This window comes from Dipodomys ordii, unplaced genomic scaffold (assembly GCF_000151885.1).
Source record: "Dipodomys ordii isolate 6190 unplaced genomic scaffold, Dord_2.0 Scaffold3, whole genome shotgun sequence".
Lineage (NCBI taxonomy): Eukaryota > Metazoa > Chordata > Mammalia > Rodentia > Heteromyidae > Dipodomys > Dipodomys ordii.
In genome coordinates, this window is record NW_012267219.1 from 29504828 (window position 1) to 29532661 (window position 27834).

Consider the following 27834-nt stretch of genomic DNA (forward strand, 5'->3'; position numbering starts at 1 on the left):
TTGCCATTTGTTTGAGCAAAAACTGTAACAACCTGTATTCTAATTTTCAATATTCAATTATGTCTATATTAAATCTGAAAAATGAGACTGTTAAAAATTGTTCAATAAAGGAAAGAAGGGATACAAAAGAGTAACAGATGGGGTAAATTGGATAGAATTTTCATGTATGGAAATCAAAATGAAAGGTTTTTTTTTTGTTGGTGGTGGGGTTTTCTTTTTGTTTTTTTTGTCAGTCGTGGGGCCTGAACTCTGGGCCTGGGTGCTGTTCCTCAGCTCTTCAGCAAGGCTAGCACTCTACCACTTGAGCCACAGCACCACTTCCAGCTTTTTCTACTTATGTGGTGCTGAGGAATCAAACCCAGGGCCTCATGCATGCAAGGCAAGCGCTCTACCACTGAGCCACTTTCCCAGCCTAAAATAAAAGTTTTTATATAATAATATACACTAAAACATGAGAGAGAAAACAAAAATTTCAATATTCAAGAAAAAATTACTAAAGAATGATTTTTTTTTCAGTTAGTTTTCTATCTCAAAATAAAGTGACCTCTATTATATATGGAAAGTTTAAATAGTGCATGAGTTTTTTAGTGTCCAAATGAAGGTAAGTACACAAAAGCAGCATTCTTTTACCATGTAAGTGAAATATCAGTGTAATCCAAGATGAACACAGAGACAAACCAGTCAATAAGTTTATAACAGAAGAAGGTGCTCAGTGATGGGTATCAGAAGGCTTTGAGGTCACAAATGTGCCACAAAAACCTTGGAAAATTTCACTAATAAGGATTACAAAAATCAATGAGATAGTACACAGGAATAATGGAGTTAAGGATTATTTTAATGGGATAATCTTCTCATCTGAAATCTAGGTTCTATCTTGCATTGCCCCTTATAATTGTAAAAGTACAATTATAAATAAAGACATATTTTCCTCTGAGAGTTTTCAGTAGGTCCTATGGATGTTTCAGGCTGTACACTCTCCAAACACTTCTGTTCCTTCAAGGATTGTCATTCTAGTACATATCCAGAGTTCCTGAGGCACAGACAAGCTTGATGCTAAGGGCTAATATAGAGAATCTGTTTCAATGAAAAGCTTCAACCTATAATGAACATTACCAAGAGCAAACAATACATTAATGACAAAGATAGGATTTATGCTACTATGGAATGTCACATTGAAGTCCAGCACAAATTATTCTTCCTCAGAAATTTTAGTTGAGAATGATATTAGTTGCTATAATAACATTAAGAACATCAATTCCTATAAATATTTTAAAAATATTCTTGGTGTCAGAATTGAAATATTCCTGGTATCAGAAGTGTGCTGTTCTTTCCCTAGGTTGAGAATAAATGGAAGCAGATGATGTATGCTATGTCATAAACTAGAATGGCTTATGATTAAAACAAGCAATGTCCTTATTTGGTATTAAAAAGAATTTTTAATGAGAGAAAAATGCAGCAAATGCAACTAAGTAGTTGTTCTGTTATTTACAGCAAATATAATACATTCCATAACTAAAAATATTCTGACTCAAAAAGATTCTCTATTTCACTTTTTTGGTTTATATTTTAAATGGCCAAATTTTATTTTATAAACAATGACAACTACTACAAGTTGCTTTAGAAAAGCTTAGCTAAGCCATCACATGAACACTTTCAATAAGTAAAGATTGAGTAATTGTCAAAAGGGAAAAATAAAAATTATATTACAATCTTTATGGTGCTGAATAAATCATTTATCAAGTGCTTCTTTCTGGGAAAAGGATTTATGAAAAATTTAAGAATTCTAATACATATATATTCTAATTTTGCTTATAGTTCAAATACATTTTGATTTTTAGTCACTGAATTAATATGACAAAAGAAGGAAGAACTTTAAATTATATCTGAAAATACTTAACAAATATATTAACTAGTTCTAAACTTTTACTGTGGCAAATGCTTCAAAAGATGGAAAAGAATTACATGGGTTATTCTCCTTTTCATTTAAGGAAAAAAAAATACCTGGGTGCATGATTAATTAGAGGCTGTGGTTTGTATTTTGGAAAGTTGTAGTTCTTAAATTCATCATTTGATGAAACACCTGGCCAAGTTTCCTGAGATGGAGTTCCTAAATTAAAGAAAAAAATTATGTATTTCAAAATGTTCAGAAAAAAATTGATACACGTAAATTATATATGTACATATATATATATAAACAAACCTTAGAAATGTCTTAGAGAATGATTTTTATGACTTTTTTTTTTTCATAGTGCTGGGGAGGGATGGAAAACAGGGCCTCATACATGTTAGGCAAGCACTCTATCAATTAGACCACATTCCCCAGACCTATACCATTTAACTAGTCAATAAAACTTAAAATTCTATGTTGGGTGTCAGTGGTTCATGCCTATAATTCTATTTACTTGGGAGGCTGAGATCTGAAGATCACAGTTTGAAGCCATCCCAGGTAGACCAATCCAAAAGACTTTGGTCTCCAATTAACCAGCAAAAAAAATGGGAAGTGAAGGTGTGGCTCAAGTGTTGAAGAACCATCTTTAAGCAACAAATGGAGAGCACAAGGCTCAGTTTGAGCCTCAGTACTGGCAAACACATACACAAACACACAAAAATAAAATTAAATGCAGAAATATTAAGATGTATATGTTTTTTCTCTCTTCTTTCATAAAATCTTTATTGCAAGGATGAAACTATAAATGAAAAGAAGTTATTTAGAGATGGGCAAAATGACACACAAGTCTGTAATTCCAGAAACCCAGAAGGAACACACAGAAAAACTGTAGTGTAACGTCAGCTCAGACTAAAAAAGAAGTCATCCAAACCCTGTTATAAAAGCAAGCCAAGTATAGAGAGTTATACCCCCAAAATCTCACCTAGCAGGTGGGATTCAAAAAAAAGCAAGCTTGGCAAAAAAAGTCAGGAAGACTCTTTTCTCAAAAACAACCCGGCAAGGTGGCACATACATGTAATCAGCAAAAATAAACTATTTCCAAACAAAATAAAATAATACTAAAAGCAAAGTAAGTGGGGGTGTAGCTCATGTAGTAGAGCTCTTGCACAGCGAGCATTATGCAATGAGTTCAATCCCAAATACTATCAAAGGAAGAAAACAAAAGGAAGGGCTATGTTTATAATAATTAAGCCAAATGTAGTTCTTACACACAAAAGCTGTATTTTTAAAGATATCAGTTCCACTGGTACTGAGGACTGAACCTTTAGAATGTATCAATTACTCTATCACTTGAGCCCCATCTCCAGCTTTTTTGTTTGTAATTTGCTTGTGAAACACAGTCTTGATAACTTTGTTGGGCCTAGTCTGTATGTTTGGATTCTCCTGCCTCAGCCTGTAGAGTGGATATATAATCTTAATGTAACAAGTAATTGCAGATAAAAATCACTGGAAAAAGATTTCTTTTGTTACCTAGTAGACGGAAAATTAAGTGCAGTTCATCTTCTACTGTTGATCCTGGAAACAGAGGTCTTCCAGAAGCCATTTCAAAGAAAATACAACCAACGCCCCTTTAAAATACACCATGAAAAAAAAATGAGCAACCATTTACATATTATGAAGCCTAAGAAATTTTTTTACTTAAGACTGACACTGAGAATTTTGTATTAGTCTGTGAAAAACATACTGTGGAGGTATTTTTAGATTTATTAATATTTACTCCATTTGTCTAAATTTCTGTAATGCCAACTCATTTTTCCCACTTAAAAAGTCCATGTGCTTACTATGTGCTTATCAAATCTGACATATTAGCTACAGTGTGGTCATAGTCTGAAATGGGCAAGACAGGAGGGAGGAAACCCAACTCAAAAAGACCTTTATGGTAATCTGGGAGGTGACAGTGGCCTGAGCTATTAAAGCAGTGGATAGCACAGAGAGAGTGAAGGAAGCAAAAATGATTCAAGACCCTAAGTGTATAAGTAGAAATAGAATATTCAGGTGTGGGGTGGGATGTGTTTGTGTATGTGTAAGAGGAGAAAGAGAAAAAGGCATAATTAAAGTGTGGTGTCAGAAAGATGGCTATAATTTTTTTTTATTTTTAGAGAAATTTGATAGTTTTGTTTTCCAGAGCTGAGGACTGAACTCAGGGCTCTGCGCTCTCGCCAGGCAGACACTCTTCCGCTGAGCTAAACCTCCAGCCCCTTAGAGAAATTTAAAGCAAGTAATTTTGATACATTAATGATAAAAATAATACTTAGCTTTTACATTACTGTGTCTTCTGAGTGATTTTAAAAATACTGTTACTATCTTTAAGTAGTAGCACAACAACAAAGTTGTTGCCATTCAACAAAGCAGTTTATGAATACACTGTGTCTTGATCAAGGTCACTCCTTAATGTATTAACTCATTTGGTCATAATGTTATCTACTCAATTTGAAAGCAGTTAATATTACTATTTCAATCTCCTTAATTAAGGAAACTAAGGCACAAGTCAGTAATGTGAATCAATTATTACATGGTTGTTAAGAGGTAAGTATTTAAACCTAGTTAATCTTACTCCTATGCCTGAACTCTTAATTACCACTTGCTTTGTGCCTCTTTAGGATAATACATCCTTAAGAATCAATTCCAACTAGTATGCACTATGTTAGGGGAAGGGAACCTTTATTCTGCTAAGGACCATTTGGATATTTATAACATTATTCGTATTCCATACAAAATTATCAATATAGTCAGTCCATGGGCCAGACATTCCCCACTCCTTCCTGTATTCACAGCTACACTCTTCTAAAATTATAATGATAACAACATCTGTATATACTTACCACATGTCAATCTGGGTTGAATACTCTGAAGAACCAAGAAGTACATCAGGTGGCCGATACCACAATGTGACAACTTCATTTGAGTAGGTCTTTGTAGGAACTGACTTGGCTCTGGCTAGTCCTTTAAAGGGAAAGGGGGAAAAAAATTTAAGGACATTGAGTCCACACTGATGCCAGACAGGGCAAAAAAGCAAGCAAGACCCATTTGGATTATAAGAGATTTCTCAGCCCCTATCTTTACTCACGGCTCCATTCAGAGATATGTCTGAGATGACTATTCTACAACTTCTTGAAGTTTCAATAAAATTCATTTAATGATTTTTGTTGAGTTTTAGTCTAGTTAATCCTTATGTAATTTAATGCAATAATTGTGAATGTACCTGGTACAGCATCTGACTTAAACTTAGTATGTTTTACAGCTTCTGCTCGGGAGCCATGATGTCAAAATTATTTCTTTGCTATAATTAATCCAAACTAGGTTAGTGACACAGATAATTTTGCTTGGGACACCAATACACTAACATATAATTTTGCTTGTAAAAGCTATAATAAATAAGGTTTGCTGTATGACTTATTGTTACAAATTCAGAGGTGACTGGTTCATTTCAGTTAAATTTCACTGACAGTTTTCTGTTGGAAATCTATTTGGTGAAGATTTCCCTAGAATAAGTCTTACTGTTCTCGGTGCTCTTTTATGTTTAGCATATATAGACAACTTTAGAAAAAGAGAGCTTCTGGATATTACTAACTCTGCAAATGATGCAAACATCTGCCATTCCTCTGACATTTAATATGGACCCCGTCAAAAGGCTAAATTTATAACTTTGTTATTAATATGAGCTATTACCTCCGCACCTCTAATTTCTTTCTTTTTGTCGGTTGTGGGCCTGGACGCTCACCCTCAGCTCAGACAGAGTGTTCTACCACTTGAGCCACAGAGCCACTTCCTGTTTTCTGGTGGTTAACTGGAGATAAGAGTCTCACGGACTTTCTTGCCCAGCCTGGCTTTGAACAGTGATCCTCAGACCTCAGCCTCCTGAGTAGCTAGGGTTACAGGTGTGAGCCACCAGAGCCAGGCTACACACCTCTAATTTCTAATCACCTGAAGAAACAACTTTAAAAGGTAACTTAAGAAATTTAAGTTCATTTTTACTCTATGTTTTATTTCAAGTAACAAGGGATTTTAAGTGGAGATTGCATTATGTATGTAACATTCACTGTGTAAAATCAAATAAGAAAAATGTCTTAAGAGTAATTCTTTTTAAATTGGATAACTTACATACCAACTATTTAAGCATTATAGGTGGGAGTCACCAGCATCCAGCTTGCTTTTTTATTTGTTGTTTATTTATATTTTTTGCTGGTCCTTCCTGGGGCTTGAATTTTGGGGCCTGGGAGCTGTCCCTGAGCCCCTGTTTCTCAAAACTAGCACTCTACCACTTATGCCACAGCACCATTTTTGGCTTTGTAATTGTTGCTAAGTGTCTTATGGACTTTTCTGACCAGGCTCGCTACAACCTCGATCCTCAAATCTCAGTCTCCAGAGTAGGTGGAATTGAATTACAGGTGTGAGTCCCTAGTCCCTGGCTTCATTTATTTTATACTTTAAGTTATTAAGGTCTTTGGGGGCCAGGCACTCACATTGGTAATCTTGGCTACTCAGGGAGGCTGAGTTCTGAGGATCTATCTAGTTCAAAGCCAGCCCAAGCAGGAAAAGTAGATGAGACTCTTATCTCCAATTAGATAGAAAAATGCTAGACTGGATTTATGGCTCAAATAGTACAGTTACAAGCTGAGTGAAGACATAAAGCCCAATGATTAAGATCCTAAAGTCCTTTTTTTGGTCAGTCATGGGGCTTGAACAACGCCTAGGCGCTGTCCCTGAGCTTTTTCACTCGAAGCTAGTGCTCTGCTACTTTGAGTCACAGTGTCACTTCCAGTTTTCTGCTGGTTAATTGGAGACACGAGTCTCACCAACTTTCCTACCAAGGCTGGCTTTGAACAGTGATCCTCAGATCTCAGCCCCCTGAGTAGCAAGGATTATAGGTGTGAGCCACCAGTGCCCAACTAGTGCTTTTAGTTAGATAGAGTATTATTGTTACCAATTTATAATTTAATAATGGAAAAAGTTTATTAAAACAGCATTTATATGCTGGCATGACTAACAGTTCTACAAAAAATATTTTCCAAAACACAAAAAATTTTAATAAGAATGCTCTGGTTTTACATTTCTATAAATTCCTTTAAAGTCTATTTTAATAGATGTTAGCTTGCTTTTATAATTGTTTCTACATTCAATCTGCTGTAATATGATTGCTTCGAATATATATCACAACATATGTATCACAACATGTCAAATACATGCCATTACATATAAAGAGAATCAATCTCACATCAATAGGAAGCTGGAAAAGAACACTGCAATAGCCTTTTCTGATAAATGTAGACAGTATCTTTTGATACATTAGAATTAGAAAGGATATGTATTTATTAAAGTTATGCAGCAACTGCAATTATATCTATGAATGTCTTATACTTTTGTTAAAATTCACTGCTTTAGCTTGAGCTTTAAATGAACCCTTATTTTTGTATAATTCTGTAATATCATGCATTGGTAATCTGAAAAATTTTAGTTTCTTGAAATACATATTATAAATATATTTTCAAACATATTACAAATATAAGTTTCTTTATAAAACAACAAACCCCCTGCATTTGTTAGTATTACTACTGACTCATTAGAAAGGTCTCTAAAGTATTATGGAGCTATTAAGCTCAAAGTAGCAGATGCAAATTTTCTTTTTTTGGGAGGAGGATCTGGTCATGGGGCCTGAACTCGGCCTAGGAGCTGTCCCTCAGCTCTTCAGCTCAAGGCTAGCGCTCTACCACTTGAGCCACAGTGCCACTTTCGGCTTTTTTCTTTTTGCTTATGTGGTACTGAGGAATCGAACTCAGGGCCTCAGGCATGCAAGGCAAGCACTCTACCACTGAGCCACCTTCTCAGCCCCAGTTCCAAATTTTCTTTTTTTGGGGGGGGGGTTCAGTCGTGGGGCCTGAACTCTGGGTCTGGGCACTGTCCCTCAGCTCTTCAGCTCAAGGCTAGCGTTCTACCACTTGAGCTACAGCGCCACTTCCAGCTTTTTTCTTTTTGCATATGTGGTGCTGAGGAATCGAACCCAGGACCTCATGCATGCAAGGCAAGTGCTCTACCACTGAGCCATCTTCCCAGTCCCAGTTCCAAATTTTCTGTTTTTTGTTTTTTTTGGGGGGGGTCCGGTCGTGGGGCCTGAACTCTGGGCCTGGGCACTGTCCCTCAGCTCTTCAGCTCAAGGCTAGCGCTCTACCACTTGAGCCATAGCACCCCTTCCGGCTTTTTTCTTTTTGCTTATGTGGTGCTGAAGAATCGAACCCAGGGCCTCATGCATGCAAGGCAAGCGCTCTACCACTGAGCCACCTTCCCAGCCCTCCAGTTCCAAATATTCTAAATCTACTTTTTTTGAAAACTTCAATTTAACTTCTAGTCAGAAATCTTTCAGTTGTTTTCACTGAAATAACAGGTTTACTTACTTCAGTCATTTAAAAAAAATGTCTGCAAACATGTGCTTTATATACAATTCCCATTTTATTACACAGAAAACAAATACTGAAAAGACTTATATGTAAGGATAAAGGTTTAATTAATTTTACTGCTGCACCAAATAGCTTAAGCATAATTAATATTATTTTCCTAAAAACGTGTGGCTGTGAAGAACAGAATGAAATGCTTCGGTGGCACTGTCATCTCAAATACTAAGGAATCTGTATAGTTAACTCTCTCACTGCTTTTGAATCAGTGCAAATATTAACTCCGTGAAAAAGACAAATAATGCTTAGTGTAATTTTGATAGTATATTTTTAGCTTGAAAGAATCTCAAGAGCACTAGGGGTCTAGGGAATATGCCTGACAACCCATGACTTTTGATATTTGCTGCTAAAAACCAACATCCACCAAAGTGTTATCAAATAGCTTATTTTGTAGACTGCAAAGAAAATTTCCAAATCCACATAAAAGTGATGACACATCATGACAATGGTTCTTTTAAACTTATCTACCTGGAAGCATTTATAAACATCTCATTATTCCATACCAAAATCTGCTAGCTTTAATTCTCCTTTTTCATTAATGAGAAGGTTCTGTGGTTTCAAGTCTCGATGTAACACCTTTCTTCTATGGCAATATGCCAAACCACGTAGAATTTGATATAGAAATAGCTATAGGAAAAAATAAAATGAAAATAAGTCTTTCAAATAATGAGACATACTTTGGTATAAACATAAATTATGGTAAGCAGGAAAGCCACTCTACCATATGACAAGAAAAACAAGTATTTATACTTTCAAAGAACAATGAATTTTTACTTGTCTTCTAAATATTATAGTTTGTTATTTAATATGAACAATCTTCCTATTATTTATTCTGATATCTATGAAAATAGATATAATAAATAATACTTGGCCTTTGTAGCAATAGCTTTTATTAATTAAAATAACTTAGATATATCCTTATAAACTTACAGACTTACTAAAGTCTTATAGTTTAAAATTCAAGCAAATAATGTTTTAAATCTGATTTGGAGCAGCATCTTTAAAATAAGGCATCAGAATTTATTTTATGGAAAATCTGAGGTATCAACAAGAATGGCAAAGTCCTTGCTACAAAAATAACCTGAGAGCTTCTTTCCATCTCCTGGGTACTCTGGTTTCAGCACCTCCTATTGGCTCCCCAAGGTCTGCTGTGATTCAAAAGGAACATAAGAACTACAGTGCATGTTTGGAACAGATAGCTCTTAGAAGAAAGCAATTACTATAAGGCCAATGGTAGAAGGTTTGTGGACTTTTGGTGACAAAAAGGATCACATCTTGGTTCTTTGTGGTTAGAATAAAAGATTCTCAAGTACTGAAAATTCATACATCTTCAGTTCACTTTTAGATGAAAAAACACGGAATAAAGAAAAAACCAGGGCATCTAATAGCAGCAAAACATCCAGATTCTACATTGTACGTGTTTCTTCTCATACACTTTTTATTTTTTGAAAATATGTTTTTCCTACCTTATTTAATTTTAAATTTTGTTCTAAGCAGTTGTACAAAGTAGTTTCAATTCCACAACTTAGATTATCAGTACAATGCATCTTGAACAGAACCATTTAACGAATAAATTATAAGCCACTTTCCAAGCTTAGCTAGGCATGTAGATTGAAAGGGTCTACCTTGAAAGATATAAACCTGATAATAACGCATAATTACTTTATTTCAAAATTATCATTATCTTTCAAAATTATCATTTTCTTTCAAAAGCAGGAAAAGCAAAATTAAAAACGGTAAGGTACATAAATGACATTCATAACAAAATATAAAATATGATTAAAAAAATCTTCTCTCTCTCTTACACACACACCTATTTTGAAAGACCTGTTCTTAAATTCTTAGCAATGCATTGTCCATATGTCATTTATTAACAGAAATTGGCTCTCCTTTATTGAAATTTACAACTTAAAAGAAAAAAGTTTATAGTTATTACTTACAGAAATAGAAATGTCTCAAACATACACACAGGACAACCTATTTCCAAAATAGCTTCTCAAGCTATCAATTAAGTTTGGATAAGTCTTTTCTAAACTTGGAGTACACCTCTTAGGTCAAAGAAATATAGTGTGAACAACTATGTCAAATGCTTGGAGTCAGCTCATAATTTTTAGTATTTTTTAAATAGGATACAGTGCCTCCCTCCTGTAATTCTAACAACTTCAGAGGCAGAAACTGGGAAGATCATGATCCAGACTGGCCCAGGGCAAAAATGGCAGGTCCTATGTAAAAAATAACCTAAAAAAGCAAGAAAGGATTGAAGGTATAGTTCAAGTGGCAGAACACTTGCCTAATAAGTACAGAGCCCCAAGTTCAAACACTAGTACTGCCAAAGAAAAAAAGAAAAAAAAATATGACTTAAAATAATTCTACAAAAATGTCTAATCCTATGAATACTAATAATAGAAACTGAGTAAATATGTTCCGAAGACAATAATCTATTTAACGCTTACAGAAAATTCTAATAAAGCGGGGTGCCAGTGGCTCATGCCTGTAATCCTAGCTACTCAGGAGGCTGAGATCTGAGGATTGCAGTTCAAAGCCAGCCCGGGCAGGAAAGTCCATGAGACTCTTATCTCCAATAAACCACTAGAAAACCAGAAGGGGCTCAGCAGCTTAAGTGGTAGAGCTAAAACCAGAAGGGGCTCAGCAGCTTAAGTGGTAGAGCGCAAGCCTTGAGCTGAAGAGCTAAGGGACAGCATTCAGGCCCGAGTTCAAACCCCATGAAGAAAGAAAGAAAAAGAAAGAAAGAAAGAAAGAAAGAAAGAAAGAAAGAAAGAAAGAAAGAAAGAAAGAAAGAAAGAAAGAAAGAAAGAGAGAGAAAGAGAGAGAAGGAAAGAAAGAGAAAGAGAAAGAGAGAGACACACAAAGAGACACAGAGACAGAGAGAAAGAGACAGAGAGAGAAAGAGAGAGAAAGAAAATTCTAATAAAGAGTTACAAAACTGGTGTATTTCACTGTGAAAAAAAGTTCGTCTTTAGACAAAATTTAAAATGACACATTGAAACATACCTTTACATTGTGCATGCTCATGATGTTCCCACAGTCATCCATATACTGTTTCAGGTCTTTATCCTGGAAAAAACAACAACAAAAAACAGCACTTTACTACAGGATGCAGAATGTTCAGGGTGCACACTGACTCGTTTAGTAACATTTGATTTTTTTTTTTTTGCGGCGCTGGGGTAGGGGGTGCGGGTGGGGGAGCCAGTCCTGGGGCTTGATCCCAGGACCTGAGTACTGTCTCTGAACTTCTTTTGCTCAAGGCTAGCACTCTACCACTTAAGCTACCACTCCACTTCTGGCTTTTTGGTAGCTTATTAGAGATAACAGTCTCACAGACTTTCCTGCCCAGGCTGGCTTCGAATTGCAATCTTCAGATCTCAGCCTCCTGAAGTAGCTAGGATTATAGGCATGAGTTGCAGGTGCCTGGCTAGCATTTGATTTTTTAATTGCTGTTTTTAGTAAAAAAATGCAGGATGAACCTCACATATAATTTAACTATGATTACCTTTAATTAACCTGTTAAAAGGCCTGTTCTGCTATTTTATGAAAGCAAAATTAAATATTAAATATTTATTAAGTGCTTACCAGATACTCAAAAACCAGAGTCAAAGACTTATCTGTGTGAACAATGTCATGTAGGGTTACTATATTTGCATGTTTTAAATCCTTTAATAGTGAAACTGAAAAACAAAAAAGAAAGTTATTTGTCGTCTGTGGTAATCACACTGCAAAACCTTAAGTAAATTTAGTATTTAAATTTTATATTTCCACTGCAAATTATCTGCAATATTACAACGCTCAACTTTCTGGGACTTTTTTCACTAACATTAATTTTCTGAGATTCTAGAATTTAGATATAAAGCACAAGCTGCATTATCAATCGAGATATTCAAATAATTTTTGAATATTATAGCTTTTTAAATAAAATATTACCACAAATGTTTATATCTGTTTATTTCTTATATTTGATTAATCTATACAGCTAATTTATAATTATCATGTTCCTTTTGTACCAATATATAACATATTCCTAGGACAATTTTTTGGGTTTCTTTTTTTGGGGGAGGGCTGGTCCTGGGTGCTGTCCTGAGCTTTTTTGCTCAAGGCTATTGGCTCTACTATTTGAACAACAGTTCTACTTCTACCTTTTGGGGGGGCTCGAGGGAAGGGGGAAACAATGTTAATTGGAGATAAAAATCTTATGGCCTTTCCTACCCAGGTTGGCTTCAAATCTCAATTCTTACATCTCAGCCTCCAGAGTAGCTAGGATTACAGGTGTGAGTCACTGGTGCTTGGCTCTCCTAAGTCAAATCTTTATCTGTCACTGATCTTTAAAGACATCATAGAATTTTACTATAAACTAAATAATAATATATTCAACTAATTCCTTTCATTGCATCTTTTTGTTTTAGAAATCATATCTTCTAATCACCTGCTATTTCTATATAAACTTGAGCTCTTTTTATTTGTAAAAAACACCCTCATCTGGGTTTGGTTTTCAAATATTCAGTGTAAAGGGTATACCTTCTCTTATGGCTGTACATGGTGCACCTTCTTCATGTTCCAATCGGATCTCTTTTAACGCCACCAAATTTTCTGTTAATTTACTTCTTCCCTTGTATACTGTTGCATATGTACCCTATAAAACATATTTTTGAAAGACATCAGAGGAGTCTCAGTTAGTCGAGCACCAGCCAATGAGTGAAAGCATCAGGCATGAGTTTGAGACCCAGTTTTGAACAAAAAAAGACATATCAGGAACATCAAGACACTACCTGTATAATGAAGAACCCTAACTGAATTTCTAACTTCTAGTGCTTAATTCTATCTTACAAAGAAAACTCCACAATGGGATTAGCAGCAGACGCTGAGCTCTATATGCAGCTGCCATATTCTTCTAACACAACAGAACTTCTCAAAATTATAAAAACAGTCCTTATCTTAGTTTCTATACACTCTTTCAAATTAACAATAGTTTTAAAATTAAAAAGTAGTTTACCTGAAATTATGAAGACAGAGGACACTAATTGAGCATGTTTAATAAAAATATAATTATGCTGTTGAACTATGAGAAAATTTACCAGTTTCCAGACTTTTCAGAATCTTTGAAAACTCCCCTTCAAAAAATATTCCGTAAGAGTTTCTCTATTAACTAAAACATTTCTTTACCTTTTCTTATTGTGGAAGGCAGTTTATTTTAAAGTAGTAATTCTATAGAAAGTGTTAAATTCAAGACAAAGTCTTAACTTTGCTCACTCTTTGATGGTAGGTGTTTTTCTCTCTAAAGACAGTGTTTTTACTTTCATAATGTTCACGCAGTGTTTTATGTGACAGCAGACTGTCAGGAAGATAACAAGCAAATGCCTATTTTGCTACCAAGAAAGCACAATTTCTGTGCTTCAATAATGATTTCCAAAAATACTTTTGTTCTCTCATATGGATGGGATAATTTCAAAGTGGTCTAATTCCTTCTAATGGTCTGTTGATTTTCAGAGCAAAATAAACAATTACTCACCTCTCCAAGCTTTTCCAATTTGATATAGGTTTCCATTTTCCCAAATCCAATTTCTGACTGAAAATAAACCATTATATATTTAGCATTTATTCTGAAATTTTCAATTCACTTCTCTCATCTTTTAAAACTTTGCTAAAGAATCTAGTAATAGTAAAAGAAAAAAATCTACATTCCAGTTGTTGAACATCCTTAGTTTTAAAATACACTTGTTTCTGGGACAAAAGAGGTTCAAGATCATAAAAATTCATAATGAAAATGGCCAATCTATATTATAGATTCAGTTACTTTTATACTATGAAGTTTTTTTTTTTCTTTTATGGTTATGCTAGGGTTTGAACTCTGTTCTTCTCACTTGTTAGGCAGATGTTTTATGGCTGAATCATGCTTCCAGCCCTAGTTTTTTGGGGGTATTTTGAGTCAGAGAACAAAATACTTTTATCTCTAATTCATCAGGAAAAAGCTGGAAGTGGAAGTATGGTTTAAGTAGTAGCCTTGAGCAAAAAAGCCAAGTGAGAAGAGACCCTGAGTTCAAGCCTTAAATACTGAAAAAATAAACCAAAAGATGGGAGGAAAAGAGGGAGAGTGGGAGGGATGGAGGGAGGGAGGGAGGAAAATGGTTAGCAGCAATTAGTTGTATGTTTTGAAATAGCTAGTACAGAGAATTCTGAATGTTCCACTCACAGAGAAATATGTAATTTAGGTGACAGACACATTGATTACTCAGGTTCATTACACATTGTATAGATGGATTAAAATGCTAAAACATGTATGACTGTGTCAATTAAAAATACATATATAAAAAGAGAAAGTGAATTTTTGTACTATAATTAGAAAGTTAAGCTTAATTTAAAACCAATTTATAAAAACAATAGTACTGAATACATGTAGGCTGGCAGAATTCAGATAAAAGGTAGATTTAACTAGTGAATTGTAAGATGATAATTCAAACAATAAAAAAGCATCTCCTACTTTAATAATTTCAACCTTAAGAATTTAATGATTATATCAAATAGCAATTACTGAATCTTTAAATGGGAACATTAGAAAACTTTGCTTGCATTTCTTATTCGCTGAACTTGATGAGATTAACAATAGATATAATGACTAGCTTGTCAGTTAGCTCTCCTACAGAAATTATTCAGAGGACAGAGGACAAAGCTCATTTATTTAACAGTTAGCAAGCACAATGCTAGGTGCTGGAGTGTGGTGAGAATGACAGATAAGATTCCCACTTCTACAAGCTCACAAGGTAGCTGAACACTACTTCATATTACATAAGTGTTATAAAACAAGTTAGAAATGGCACAAAATGCTTTATATTTTAATATAAAAAATAAATATGTTCTTTTTTCCTGATATTCCCTTGTTGTAAGGAAATAATTCATTTTTTTCATATCCCTAAGCAAATTCCCGTGCAGATGGCTCTTATAAAAGCTTATGAACTATAAAACTATACATAAAATATTATATTATAAATGTACATGATATTATACATAAAATATGCATAAAACATTGTAAGTTACAATAGGTTTTCTTATAATTTAGTGTAACTTGTGGGGATAGTACATATTATGGGAAATTTCTAGCTTACTTTGGATCTCACAACGTATTTTAGGACAATTACAAAGCTATAATAACATCCTAGAGATGTAGTTCTAATTTAGCTCCACAGCAAGTGAAAGTCATGCAGAGGTTCTTTACAGGTCACTGTTACTGTAACTAACAGTAATTGATTTTTATCCCTTGGACATGTGAGGATGGAATTTTTGAGTGCTTCAGTTCTAATAATTTTCATCTTACAAAATCTGCTGTTAACCACATTATACTTTCTAACCTCTCTTCTAGCCTGCTCTTACATTGTATGTGCTATGGAGCTCCAATGAATCCTGACTATTTGCATGTAGCCTTTCCCACTAAAATAATTCATTTCTTATGAACCACAAATGAGTATTAAGTAGAACTTCGCCAATCAGATAACCAATATCCTTAATATGAGCTATGATAACTAAATGTAATGTGTCCTGAGTGAGGTCCTGGGATAGATAAAAGGACATTAGTAAAAACTATTAAAATTTGAATAAAGTGTAATACATTCAAAAACAAAAAGTACAGTACAGTTATGCAATATAGCATCATACAAGGCAAAAAGTGAACTGTAACCACATATAACACAGATAAAACACAAAATACTAACAGAGCAAAATAAGCCAATGACAAAAATACATATTGTATTTTTCTGCACATACTGGGATACATATTGCATAATATAGATATATACATTTCCATATGTTTGTAAAAGCTGTATAATTTTTTAGTAGGACTAGTGTCTGAACTCAGGGCATTGCATGTGCTAGGTAGGTACTTCATCATTTGACCTTTTAACTCTTTTCTGCTTTATTTTTTTAATAGGGAAATGAACTTATACACAGACTGGCCAGGACCACAAATCTACTTATTTATGTTTCTCATGTAGATAGAATGAGAGGCACAAGTCAACATGCCCAGCTTAATTTTGCCCAGGTTGGCTTCAAAGTATCTTCTTTCTGATCTCTGCTTCCCAAGTAGCTGAGATTATAGGCATAAGTCACTGAGGCCAGCTTTAAAACACATTTTAATACAAATTTTAAAATTTATAATCACAAAAGTTTTAAAGCTTGACTAAGAAAAATTAGAAAAGAGGGGGAGGGGGGAGGCTGGGAAGGGATGTGAAGGGTAAACAAAGGAGGAGGCTGCAATGCTTGGTAAGAAATGTACGCATTATCCTGCCCATGTAATTGTAACTCCTCTGTACAGTATGTTCACAAATAAAATTAAAAAAAAAGAAAAATTAGAAAAAAGAGCTGGGTGTAGTGGCGTATACTCATTTTTCACATGGCTGAGAAGGAGTGTCATAAGTTAGTTCAATGCCAGCCCAGCTACAAAGCAAACCCCAGGAAAGTTTGGACTACATGACTCTGCCTCAAAATAATAAAACAGAAAACACAAACAAAAACTGAAAATGTTAAGAATTGTATAAATAAATTAGTGTCACCACGCACAGTGGCTCACCCATTGTAATCCTAGCTACTCAGGAGGCTGAGAATCAGGGATCCAGCCCCAGATTCTTATCTCCAAATAGCCACCAAAAAGCTAAAAGTGGAGCTATGGGTCAAGTGGCAGAGCATTAGCCTTGTGCACAAAAGCTCAGAGACAGTGCCCAGACCCTGAGTTCAAACCCTAGGACTGGCACAAAAACTAAACAAAACATCAACAAAAACCAGAGTGTGTTCATAAATGAGAATAAAAAGGTCCAGGTACTAACACTTACTATGAAGATAATAATCAAAACAATATGACACATGCAAGTAAAAGTAATCTTTGGTATTAGATGGAAAGAAGGACTTGGAAATTTTTATTTATTCACCTGGTACTAGTTATATAATTACATTAATGCTACAAATATTTACTATATGTATGACCAGTTTGGATATCTCACTGTATTATCTATATATTAATATACCTAGCATAAATAGTCCATCTATCTAGATGTATGTAGTAGACATTCTGCACATATAGCATTTACCAATAAAACTTAACCAAAATAAAATCTACTTTAATTTTTGTTCTAATATTCATGTATCTTAAAAGTTCCAATACATCCTTAACAAAAAAAATCAGTATTTAGAAGGTAATGTAATAAATTTAGGTATTGAACAGTTGTAAATAAAAAAATAATCCAAGGGCCTGGGATATAACTTAATGGTAAAGCATTTGTCCTGTGGTTGCACATAGTAGAAAGAGAGGGAGAATGTTTTCATCCAGAAAAATCAAGCAGGCAGATCAAACGGTGTAGGTCTAAGCAACCAAACACTAAGGAAGCAGAGACCAGGCACTTACTAAGGAAGCTCTACGTGACCTTCGGCTCATGGGTTGATCAAATGGTGGGCTATTGATCTGCAACTTTTCAAGATATCCATCAGGTATTCTGATATCTGCAGGTAGGGATAACCGCTTATTTAAATCCTACAACAAAAAAAAGAGGAGTTTGAATTCATGATCATTACCAGACATTCTTTTTTGGGAGATAAAGTCTTATTGCAGTTGCAAAGTTACCTTCCCTACATTGATTATATATAATATACCAAAGACAAAAATATTCATTATAAACAAAGCTCTAAAATGTAGTTTTAAAGAAATAGTGAAAAAAGATTCAGTTGTTTCTCAGACTATTTTCTTATTGCTGTCAATGAAAAAAGCATTTGTATTTTAATTATAGAATATGAACTGGGATAAAAACGTGGCTACCTTTGAACTTTTTGCCTCTGATCTTAGAGAAAATCTAGACATAGGCCCTAAAACTAACATATTTTAAGCATATTATAATTTTTTTTAAATTTGAATAATTTATTATACTAACAAAAGTATAAAGTATGGAAAATTAGCGTATTTGAATCATTTCAGAAAGAGAAAGTTTCCCACTAGCAGATTTCAATTTTTAGCACCTTTGAAAAGAAATACAGGATTAAGACGTGGCAATACGGGCTGCATACTACAAAAAATTACTGTCTAACTGGACAGTCATTTGGTTTATTTCTCTACATGTTTGAAGACTGCCACAACACATGCAAAGAGGAAGGTATTCACTGAATTCACAGCTGGTGGTTAAAGTAGAGATGGAGTAGAGATGCGACATGGGAAGCCCAGGCTGGACGCGGGGGCCAGATGGACAGCCCAAAGGCACTGACGATGCAGTACATCGTCTTGTTCTCCCATCGCACAGTGCAGCTTCCGTCAGTGGAGCTGTCCCAGAAGCAGGAACTTGCTGTGTGTAATCCAGCGCCATTCTTTTGCATAATGACACAAGTCACAATGTATTTGAATGGCTTCCCCAGCTTGGTGAGTTGGCTTAAAGTTTGTTCTACATTTGCTGTGCTAGTAGGCATTACCACCGATGGCGCTTTCAATGGCCTCTTTGACAATGTTGCTCACTTCGTCAACCACAAAAGAAGTCTCCTCTGAAGCCTGGAAGTCTTCCATCTTCACTCCAGCGCCTAGCTTCCACTGCCCCGAGCAGATATTATAATTTTTTTAAATCACATATTATGAAGAAAATTAAGTCCAGTCACTAATGGCTCACTCGTATAATCCTAGCTACTCAGGAGGCTAAGATCAAAGGCAAAAGTTCAAAGGCAGCCAAAGCACAAAAATCCTCAAGACTCCATCTCTAAAATTAACTAGCAAATTGCTAGGTCAGAGGCATGGCTCAGCCACGAGATTCTGAGTTCAAGTCCCAGTACCAGCAAAAAGAATTTTAAATAATCTTGTGACATATTGTACAAAGTTACACAGAAATCAAGCTCATCCCTACAGGTTGAAAGTATTATCATTTAGAAAACAGATATTGTTTTCCTTATTTGTTCTAATTTTTTAAAATAATGAAAATGCAATCAACCAAAGGGCAGATGCTCTAATTATCTCAATAACAGTAAAAAAGAATGTTCAGGGGCTGGGAAGGTGGCTCAGTGGTAGAGTGCTTGTCTTGCATGCATGAGGCACTGGGTTCGATTCCTCAGCACCACATAAGCAGAAGAGGCCAGAAGTGGTGCTTGGCACAAGTGGTAAAGCACTAGCCTTGAGCTGAAGAGCTGAGGGACAGCGCCCAGGCCCAGAGTTCAGGCCCACGACCAAAAAAAAAAAAAAGAATGTTCAGCCAGGCATGGGAGTTCATACATGTAAACCCAACACTCAGTAGGGTGAAGCAGGAAGATCTCAAGTTCAAAGCCAGCCTAGGCTACAATAGTGACATCAAATATCCAAAAGAAAGGAAGCAAGAAAAAAAAGTCCAACTAAACAAAGAACAAGTGTTCAGTATTTTTGCAAAGCACTATTTTGTATGTGGGGGGGAAGGGTATGTATGTGTGTATGCTGATCCTGAGGCTTGAACTCAGGACCTGGGCACGGTCTAGAGTTTTTGTGCTCAAAGCTAGTGCTCTACCACTTGAACCACAGCTCCACTTCTGGCTTTTTGGCAGTTAACTGGAGATAAAGAGTCTCATAAATTTTCCTTCTAGGACTAGGTTTAAACTGTCATCCTCAACTTTCAGCCTCCTGAATAGTTGGGATTACAGGAATGAGCCATGGTGCCCAGATAGAACATTATTTTTAAAAATGTATAGTACAGCCAGGCACCGGTGGCTCATGCCTGTAATCCTAATTATGAAGGAGGCTGAGATTTGAGGATCGTGATTCAAAGCCAGCCCCAGCAGGAAAGTCCGTGAGACTCTTTATCTCCAATAAATCACTAGAAAACAGAAAGTGGAGCTGTAGATCAATCAGTAGAGCGCCTGCCTTGAGTTGAAGAGTGCAGGGACAGTGCCCAATCCCAGAGTTCAAGCCCCACGACCGACCAAAAAAAAATGTATAGTACATACTGCTATAAGTTATAATCAACTTCTGTCCTTAAGGTTATATATAGTACTGATAAAGAAAAGAATTCTGGGCTTGGAGGGTGGTTCAGTGGTAGAGTGCCCATTTAGCAAACACAAGGCCCTGAGTTTAGATCTCAGTACTGCAAAAAGAAAGGAAAAAGAATTATTCTTTTACATGGAAAAGCAATTTTTAAAAATTCTTTTATTGATTTCATAGTACTGGGATCTGAACTCAGAACCTCATGTCTTTTTTTTTTTAAGATGCTGTAGAGGGGTCACAGTTATATGAGTAAGGTAATGAGTACATTTCTTGTCAAACATTGTTACCCACTCCTTTGTTTTTCTTCCACTATCCCTTCCCTCCCTTACTCACCCCACCCCCAAAGCTGTAAAGTTCATTTCCAACATAGTGTCTTGGGAGTATCATTGTTGGAATGGGTCATCCTGTGTCCTTGTTTCAGCATTTTGTTATTTCCCTTCCCTTCCCCCCAAATTAGATAAATGTACATATAAGACACAAGTTACCAGATAGTGACTTGGGGCTGGGAAGGTGGCTCAATGGTAGACTGCTTGCCTTGCATGCATGAGGCTTTGGGTTTGATTCCTCAGCACCACATAAGCAAAAATAAAAAAAGTTTGGGTGGGGGGGGCGGGGGGAGGCTGGGAAGGAATGTGAAGGGTAAACAAAGGAGGAGGCTGCAATGCTTGATAAGAAATGTACTCATTATCTTGCCCATGTAATTGTAACCCCTCTGTACAGTATGTTCACAATAAAAAAAAAAAGCCAAAGTGGCACTGTGGCTCAAGTGGTAGAGCGCTAGCCTTGAGCTGAAGAGCTGAGGGACAGCACCCAGGCCCCACGACCGGACCCAGAAAAAAAAAAAAAAAGACAGTGACTGCCTGGGATAAACTAATGGAAAAAGAAAAATGAAACAAAATAAAAAGTAAGAACTAGATACAGTACACTGGCAACAACAAGGTAACAACCAAAAAAAAGACCTGTTGTTTCCATGCCTTGGGCTATTTATATAGGCTATGGAAATGTGTAAATATAATGACAAAAGGAAAAAAAAGCTGATACCTGTTTTACTTATATTATTTAAAATTTGAAAACATATTAAACATAATATACTCAGATAAATCTCAAAAAGTAGTAATTAACATCACATTTTCTGCAAAGAGGACTTTGCTAATTGCTATTTTAGATTTACAGTAATTTAAAAATAATTTTTCCTAAAGTAGTGTTTTGCAGAATATAAACAACTAAAATTAATTTATACTTGTCCCGGGATAGTAATTAGAAAAAAGGAACATATTCAGACTACAAACGATTAACATTAAGAAGCAGCTATCTTACAAGTGTCATTTGTCTTCATAAAAAGTTTCATAGGGGCATTTATTCACTTGGTATGTATGTGTGCCTGTTATAGACAAAATTCACATACAAAGGCACATTTTTAAAGCGTTTACCTCCATTGAGATCCGTCTATGGATACGGTTTCTGAGACAAACACCTGTAGGTGACTGGACTTCATCAGATGATGTCCCAGAAGCTTGGTCACTCTCACCATCTGATCCCATTTTTAGATTTTCATGTACAATATCTATATCAGAAAATGAGACATTGTTTATCCGTGAAAAGATCTATCACAGGACTAGGGGTTTGGCTGAAGTGGTCATTTCTTTAGCATGCATGAAGCCCTCAGTTCAGACCCAGTGCTGAGAAACACAGAAATAGAAATAGTGAAATACTGAGAGAAAAATCTTCCAAGAAAAAATATATTGAGAGAGATACTGATTTTTCATATAATTTCTTATCAAATAATTATTCATATAATTTCAGATAAAAGGCAGAGTAAACATGCAAAAATCATAGCATTTGACGTCTCTGACACCTTGAAAGCATAGGTATGCAATTAATACATGAAAAATAAACTGGGTGGCAGTGGCTGACACCTATAATCCTAGCTACTTAGGAGGCTGAGATGTGAGGACTGCAACTCAAAGCCAGCCCTCACAGGAAATTCTATGAGATTCTTATCACCAATTAACCACCCAAAAGCTGGAAGTGGAAGTGTGGTTCAAGTGGTAGAGTGCCTTGAGTGGGAAAAGCCCAGACCCTGAGTTCAAGACCTAGTACAGCATGCACGCATGCACGTGCGCGCGTGCGCGCACACACACACACACACACACACACACACACACACACACACAGATACCACAATATACATCACCAAAAAAGACCGAAGCAATTAACTAAAATCTGTGAAAATCTGCAAATATATTTTCCCTGGATATTTTAAAGAAGACAGTAATAAAATAGTAACAACTCAGGTGAGAAACTAATTTTTTTTCCTTGGTATCAATGTTTGAATTCAGGTCCTTGAGCTCTTCTCAGCTTGCTGGCTCATGGCTGGTAATCTACCATTTGAGTACCACATCCACTTCAGTTTTTTACTAGTTCTTCAGGAAATGGCATGTCATGGAGTTTTTTGGCCAAGATGGCTTTAATCTGAGATCCTAAAGACCTCAGCCTCCTGAGTAGCAAGGATTATGGGTGTGAGCTACCATAATCATATGGTGATGAATGGAAGAGTTTATAAGGTGTAATATCACATTAACCACCAACCTAGTTTACCGTTCATGTTGAAACCTTTTCATAGGTTTCTTTGTTTCACAACAGACAAATGTTCAAATATTACTTCTCTATGGTATCAGTACTACCATCGCTCTAGAGGAGCTTTGTGTTTCTGCATCCTTTCCTATTTCTAACTTTGTTGTTTCTTGACAAAAAGAAATCAGTTAAAAGCTGGGAGCCAGTGGCTCACGCCTGTAATCCTAAGCAACCCAAGAGGCTGAGATCTGAGGATCGCAGTTCAAAGCCAGCCCAGGCAGGAAAGTCTGTGAGATTTTTGTCTCCAATAAACCACTCAGAAAACTGGAAGTGGCACTGTGGATCAAGTGGTAGAGCGCTAGCCTTGAGCTGCAGAGCTGAGGGATTGCGAGGGCCCGGCCCAGAGTTCAAACCCAATGACCAAACAAACAAACAAACAATTATTAAAGACTAGCTGATTTTTCATATAACTTTCATACAACCTAACTACATACACATCCTATAATTAGAAAGTAATCAACTGAAATTAAAAAGTGTCAATTGATAAATAATCAGATTACCTAATCTGCTTCCATTTCTGGGCATTGCCATGAAGGAACCAAGGCTTCCACCAATAACACTGTGAGGTCTCCGCAATGGGGGCTTCTTGAAAGACCCTGTGTACTGGTGGAGGAAGGAATGCATACTGTGAGATGTTGGAGGTCTGCCATTCTTCACAATAGGTTCTGTGGTTCAAGGAATCCAAAAATCATTCCATAGTCAGCCCAAGATTCAGGAGCACATGAGAAAGATTGAGAAAGCAAAACAGAAAACAAAACAAAAAGTTGTAAAAGAGATCATTACATTTAGTTTCACTTTTATTGGCTATTTAAAAGTAGCAGAGTTAACATAGTTTCTATAAAGTAATATTTCTAGAAAATACTATAATATTTAAATTAGTCAAATTATTTAGCTATTCATTTCTTTCTTTTGTGATGGTATATAAGACTGAACTTAGGGACTCACACTTTCTAGGTAGGTACTTTTAACATCTAATTCATACCCTAGTCCTTTTGCTTTAGTTTTCTTGGGGGATAATGTCTCACATTTTGCCTTGGCCAACCTGACCATTTAAGCTTCTCACAGATAGGATGACAAACATACAGCAAATCCAGCTACTATTGAGATGGCACCCTTTAATCCCAATCCTCCTAATTTCTGTCTCTTGAGGAGCTATAATCACAATAATGAATCACTATGCAAACCCTATTCCTTTCCTAATAATAAAAAATGCTTAACAAAGCTGGGTGCTGGTGACTCATGCCTGTAATCCTAGCTACTCAAGAGGCTGAGATCTGAGGATCACAGTTCAAAGCCAGCCCAGGCAGGAAAGTCCATGAGACTCTTATCTCCAATAAACTACCAGAAAACCAGAAATGGTGCTGTGGCTCAAGTGGTAGAGTGTTAGCCTTGATCTGAAGAGCTCAGGGACGGCGCGCAGGCCCAGAGATCAAGCCCCATGGCTGACACCCCCTCCCCCCGCCAAAAAAGTTTAACAGTCACAAAAAGTAATAAAACGTTTTATCCATTTACTTTACTCAGTCTCAAGATTGCTTCCATATTTGTCCTCCACATACTGACTTCCTAATATGTACCTTATAATTAAATATGCTACAGATTATAAAAGACCTAAAGAAATTTATATCCGTATTGCTAGACATTCAAAAATGTATGTCAACTGATTAATAGAACAGAGGTAATTAGTTGGTATAGATGTTCTGAATCTTAGATTTCTGTTATAATGTCATTAAATATCCAAAGACCCACTACTATGCAGAATATTTAAAATTTAATACTTCAATGTTCTTTAATTTGTGGGCAAAAATCTGAACAAGATTTTATATGAATTCCTATTTCAATTCTTTGGGTACATCTTTGGGTACACAGAAATGGAAACGCTTAATTTTTTGAGAAAATGAATTGACATAAATTTGACAACCTAAAAAAGTTTAACATTTAATGCTTTCTCAGTAAAAAGAAATCCAATGTGCCCACAATTCTTTTTCCTTTTAGATACTTTAGATACAGTACTTTACACTTCCACTTACAAATTTTGGAGCAAAAATTTCATTTCATATTTAAGTAAAGTTGTACTAAGTTTAGGCCATTGTGTTTAAATCAACCAGGTTTTCCAATTTTTGCGTTTTTTTAACACACTACAAATTTAGGACTCATCTTTCCTAGATTCAATTCTCTTGTTAATATGCAAACATCCTAAGTAGATAAACAATGTAATGTGAATTAGTTATATTGATATATTCATAACTGAGTTTAAACATTCATGGTATGATTCAATGGTAAAAATGATTAAAAAAATAGCTCAGATTCTATATGGAAGGAATAATATATCCAAGAATCTTGATGCTACATATAAGTAACCAATGTACCACATATATTATAATTTTTCTAGGGTGTATACAGTTCTCAACCCTATAAATATGTTACTTCATTCGACTGGTACTAGAGTATGCACAAGAGCCTATAGAAATGCAAAAGTAATAGGACTCTAATCATGCATGAGACTGACAAAACTGACCCGAAGACAATTTACTCAGAGAAATTATAAACTACATTCTTCTTATCATTTACACTACAATTGCTATTTCGTATCAGACAAGAATCATTTCTATTTCATAAACTGATATTACATGTGATAATATCAATTTTTTAGTTTACACATATTTACTACATCATACTTTGACATGCATTGTTGCTCTAGAGCCTATCTTAGAAGCTTTATATGTGAAATAATAATTGGTAATATAATAAATTAAAATACTGAAGTCTCTAAGAAAAGGTGTTGGAAACAGTTATCAGGTACTGATAGATGACCAAAAAGAGAATCTATGACAAAGCTATTGGTGAAATTCACACAGCAGATGATGGCAGTCTATACTACCAACAATCTCTCAGCCCAAGAGGAATTGATGTCTAGTTATGATGTCTTCAAGTAACTTTGACCAAGAAGAAACCCATCACAGCATCTTTTACTACCTATTACAGTTAACATTGTAACAAAAGGAAGCTTTAGAAACTAAATAATGTAGTTTTAACATTTCACTATTTGTTACAAACTAAGCATGTTTCAAGACAGCTAACATTAATCTGAAAAACACGTACAAATTATCCTAAAATATTAACTTGCTGTCCAACAAGCACATATATTTTAATTCATAGCTTTAAAAGTCTTATAGATGCTTCTCCCTTCTCCAAGGGAATAGCCACTAAGAGGTCACAGAGGACTCCAGGAAAGAAGTAGAAAACAATCTCTACCACCACCACAGTTAAACTCACATACCTCTCTCCATCATGACTGAACTCTGTATCTAGACTGAATGGCCTTTACAAACCCTGAACCCAGATGCATAAATCACAGCAAAAGATCACAAAAATTAAATAACAAACAAGGTAATATACCATCCTCAAATACCAACAAACAACCTGAGGAAAGACTTAAGAGAGTGAAGAAGAAAAACTGAAAAGAATTACTAATGATAAGAGAAATGGCTGATGATATAAAAGAGTAGACCCTTGAAAAACTAGAATACTAATAGAATGCTAACAGTGAGACAAAATAAAGAAAACATAGGGCATGGGAAAAATGTCAATAAAGATCGAGAAAGCTGAAGGAAGATGGAGAGCTCTATCTCTCTATTACGAAACAGTTGAAAGCACAGGCAATAGGAAAAAAGAAGTTGAGAACAGGGTATCAGGTTGATGATAAAGCAGAGGAAATAGAACAAACAGTCAAAGACATTGAAAAAACACTGGGAACATTTCAAAAGGACATTCAAGAACTAGTGGACTCTGACAAAAAATCAAATCTATCTATCTGTCTGTCTGCCTATCTTTATATTTGAAATAAAGGGAGAATTGAAAACTAAAGGTACTGCAAATCTACTTAACAACAGAAAACTTCCCAAACCTCAAGAAAGAGAAAAAAGTCTAATGATCAAATACTCATTAAGAATGTGGGTAAGAAGCCAGATGCTAATATCTCATGCCTATAATCCTAACTACTCAGGAGGCTGAGACCTGAGGATTGCAGTTCAAAGCCAACCCAGGCAGGAAAGTCTGTGAGACTCTTTTCTCCCCTAAAGTACTAAAAAAGCTAGAAGTAGAGCTGTGGCACAAATGAAAAAGTACTAGCATTTAACAAAAGAAACTCTGGACCAGTGCTTGGGCCCTGTATTCAAGCCCCAGGACCAAAATAATTAAAATAAATAACTACATAACACAATTTATATCTGAACATCTTTAGCAAACATACTAGTAAGATATTTCTACCATAAAAATGACTAACATATCAAAAAGGCAGATCCTCTTGTAAGAGGAATAGAAGATTACAAAATCATCTTTGGGATTTGAGCCTAATGTAAAATTTTACCTCCTACATGTAATTATATCCCAATTATTATTTTAAATTTCTTACTGAGCTCATTTCTCTCTCTCCATGTTAAAAATAAAACTGTATATATCAAGGAAAGCTTTATCAAAACCACAAGGAGCTAGAAGGAGTGACGTAATACTGTAGACTTCCAAGTAAAGTAGACTCTGCCAACAGTGAGCTGAGTAAACAAGGGCCTTCTGAGGAAAAGAAATAAGGTATCTGAAACCTGGGTATAACAAGTTAATTTATCCATTCCAAGGGATTGGTGTATCACAAATTCCAAAGCATGGCTCAATTACTCTAAGTGAAAAATCCCTTTTCACAAGCAATGAGAGGATGTTCATGTTTTTGTCCTCTAACAGAATTTCAGGCACAGGCAAGGAATGCTTACCAGATACTATAGATATATGACACATTGACAGCCACTCATATGAGATCCTTTTTGGGTATTCTAACAACCCCAGGGTTT

General features: G+C 35.5%; 1 protein-coding gene and 1 pseudogene across 2 annotated transcripts in view; both read right to left on the bottom strand.

Annotated features, from left to right (window-relative positions):
* The window catches only part of Cdk17 (cyclin-dependent kinase 17), a 69566-nt gene that overhangs the window by 5237 nt on the left and 36495 nt on the right, over positions 1–27834 (bottom strand). The window contains exons 3-13 of one of the 2 annotated variants that reach the window (XM_013021499.1): positions 23497–23661; positions 21793–21926; positions 17792–17917; positions 13916–13972; positions 12925–13039; positions 11986–12080; positions 11407–11469; positions 8898–9021; positions 4771–4891; positions 3419–3516; positions 2002–2107 (exon numbers count right to left, since the gene is read on the bottom strand). In XM_013021499.1, coding sequence (XP_012876953.1) covers positions 2002–2107; positions 3419–3516; positions 4771–4891; positions 8898–9021; positions 11407–11469; positions 11986–12080; positions 12925–13039; positions 13916–13972; positions 17792–17917; positions 21793–21926; positions 23497–23661 — 1204 coding nt within the window. The remainder of the gene's footprint in view (positions 1–2001; positions 2108–3418; positions 3517–4770; positions 4892–8897; positions 9022–11406; positions 11470–11985; positions 12081–12924; positions 13040–13915; positions 13973–17791; positions 17918–21792; positions 21927–23496; positions 23662–27834) is intronic. The other variant, XM_013021509.1, reaches the window with a different exon arrangement.
* On the bottom strand, positions 18544–18948 carry LOC105986969 (annotated as a pseudogene).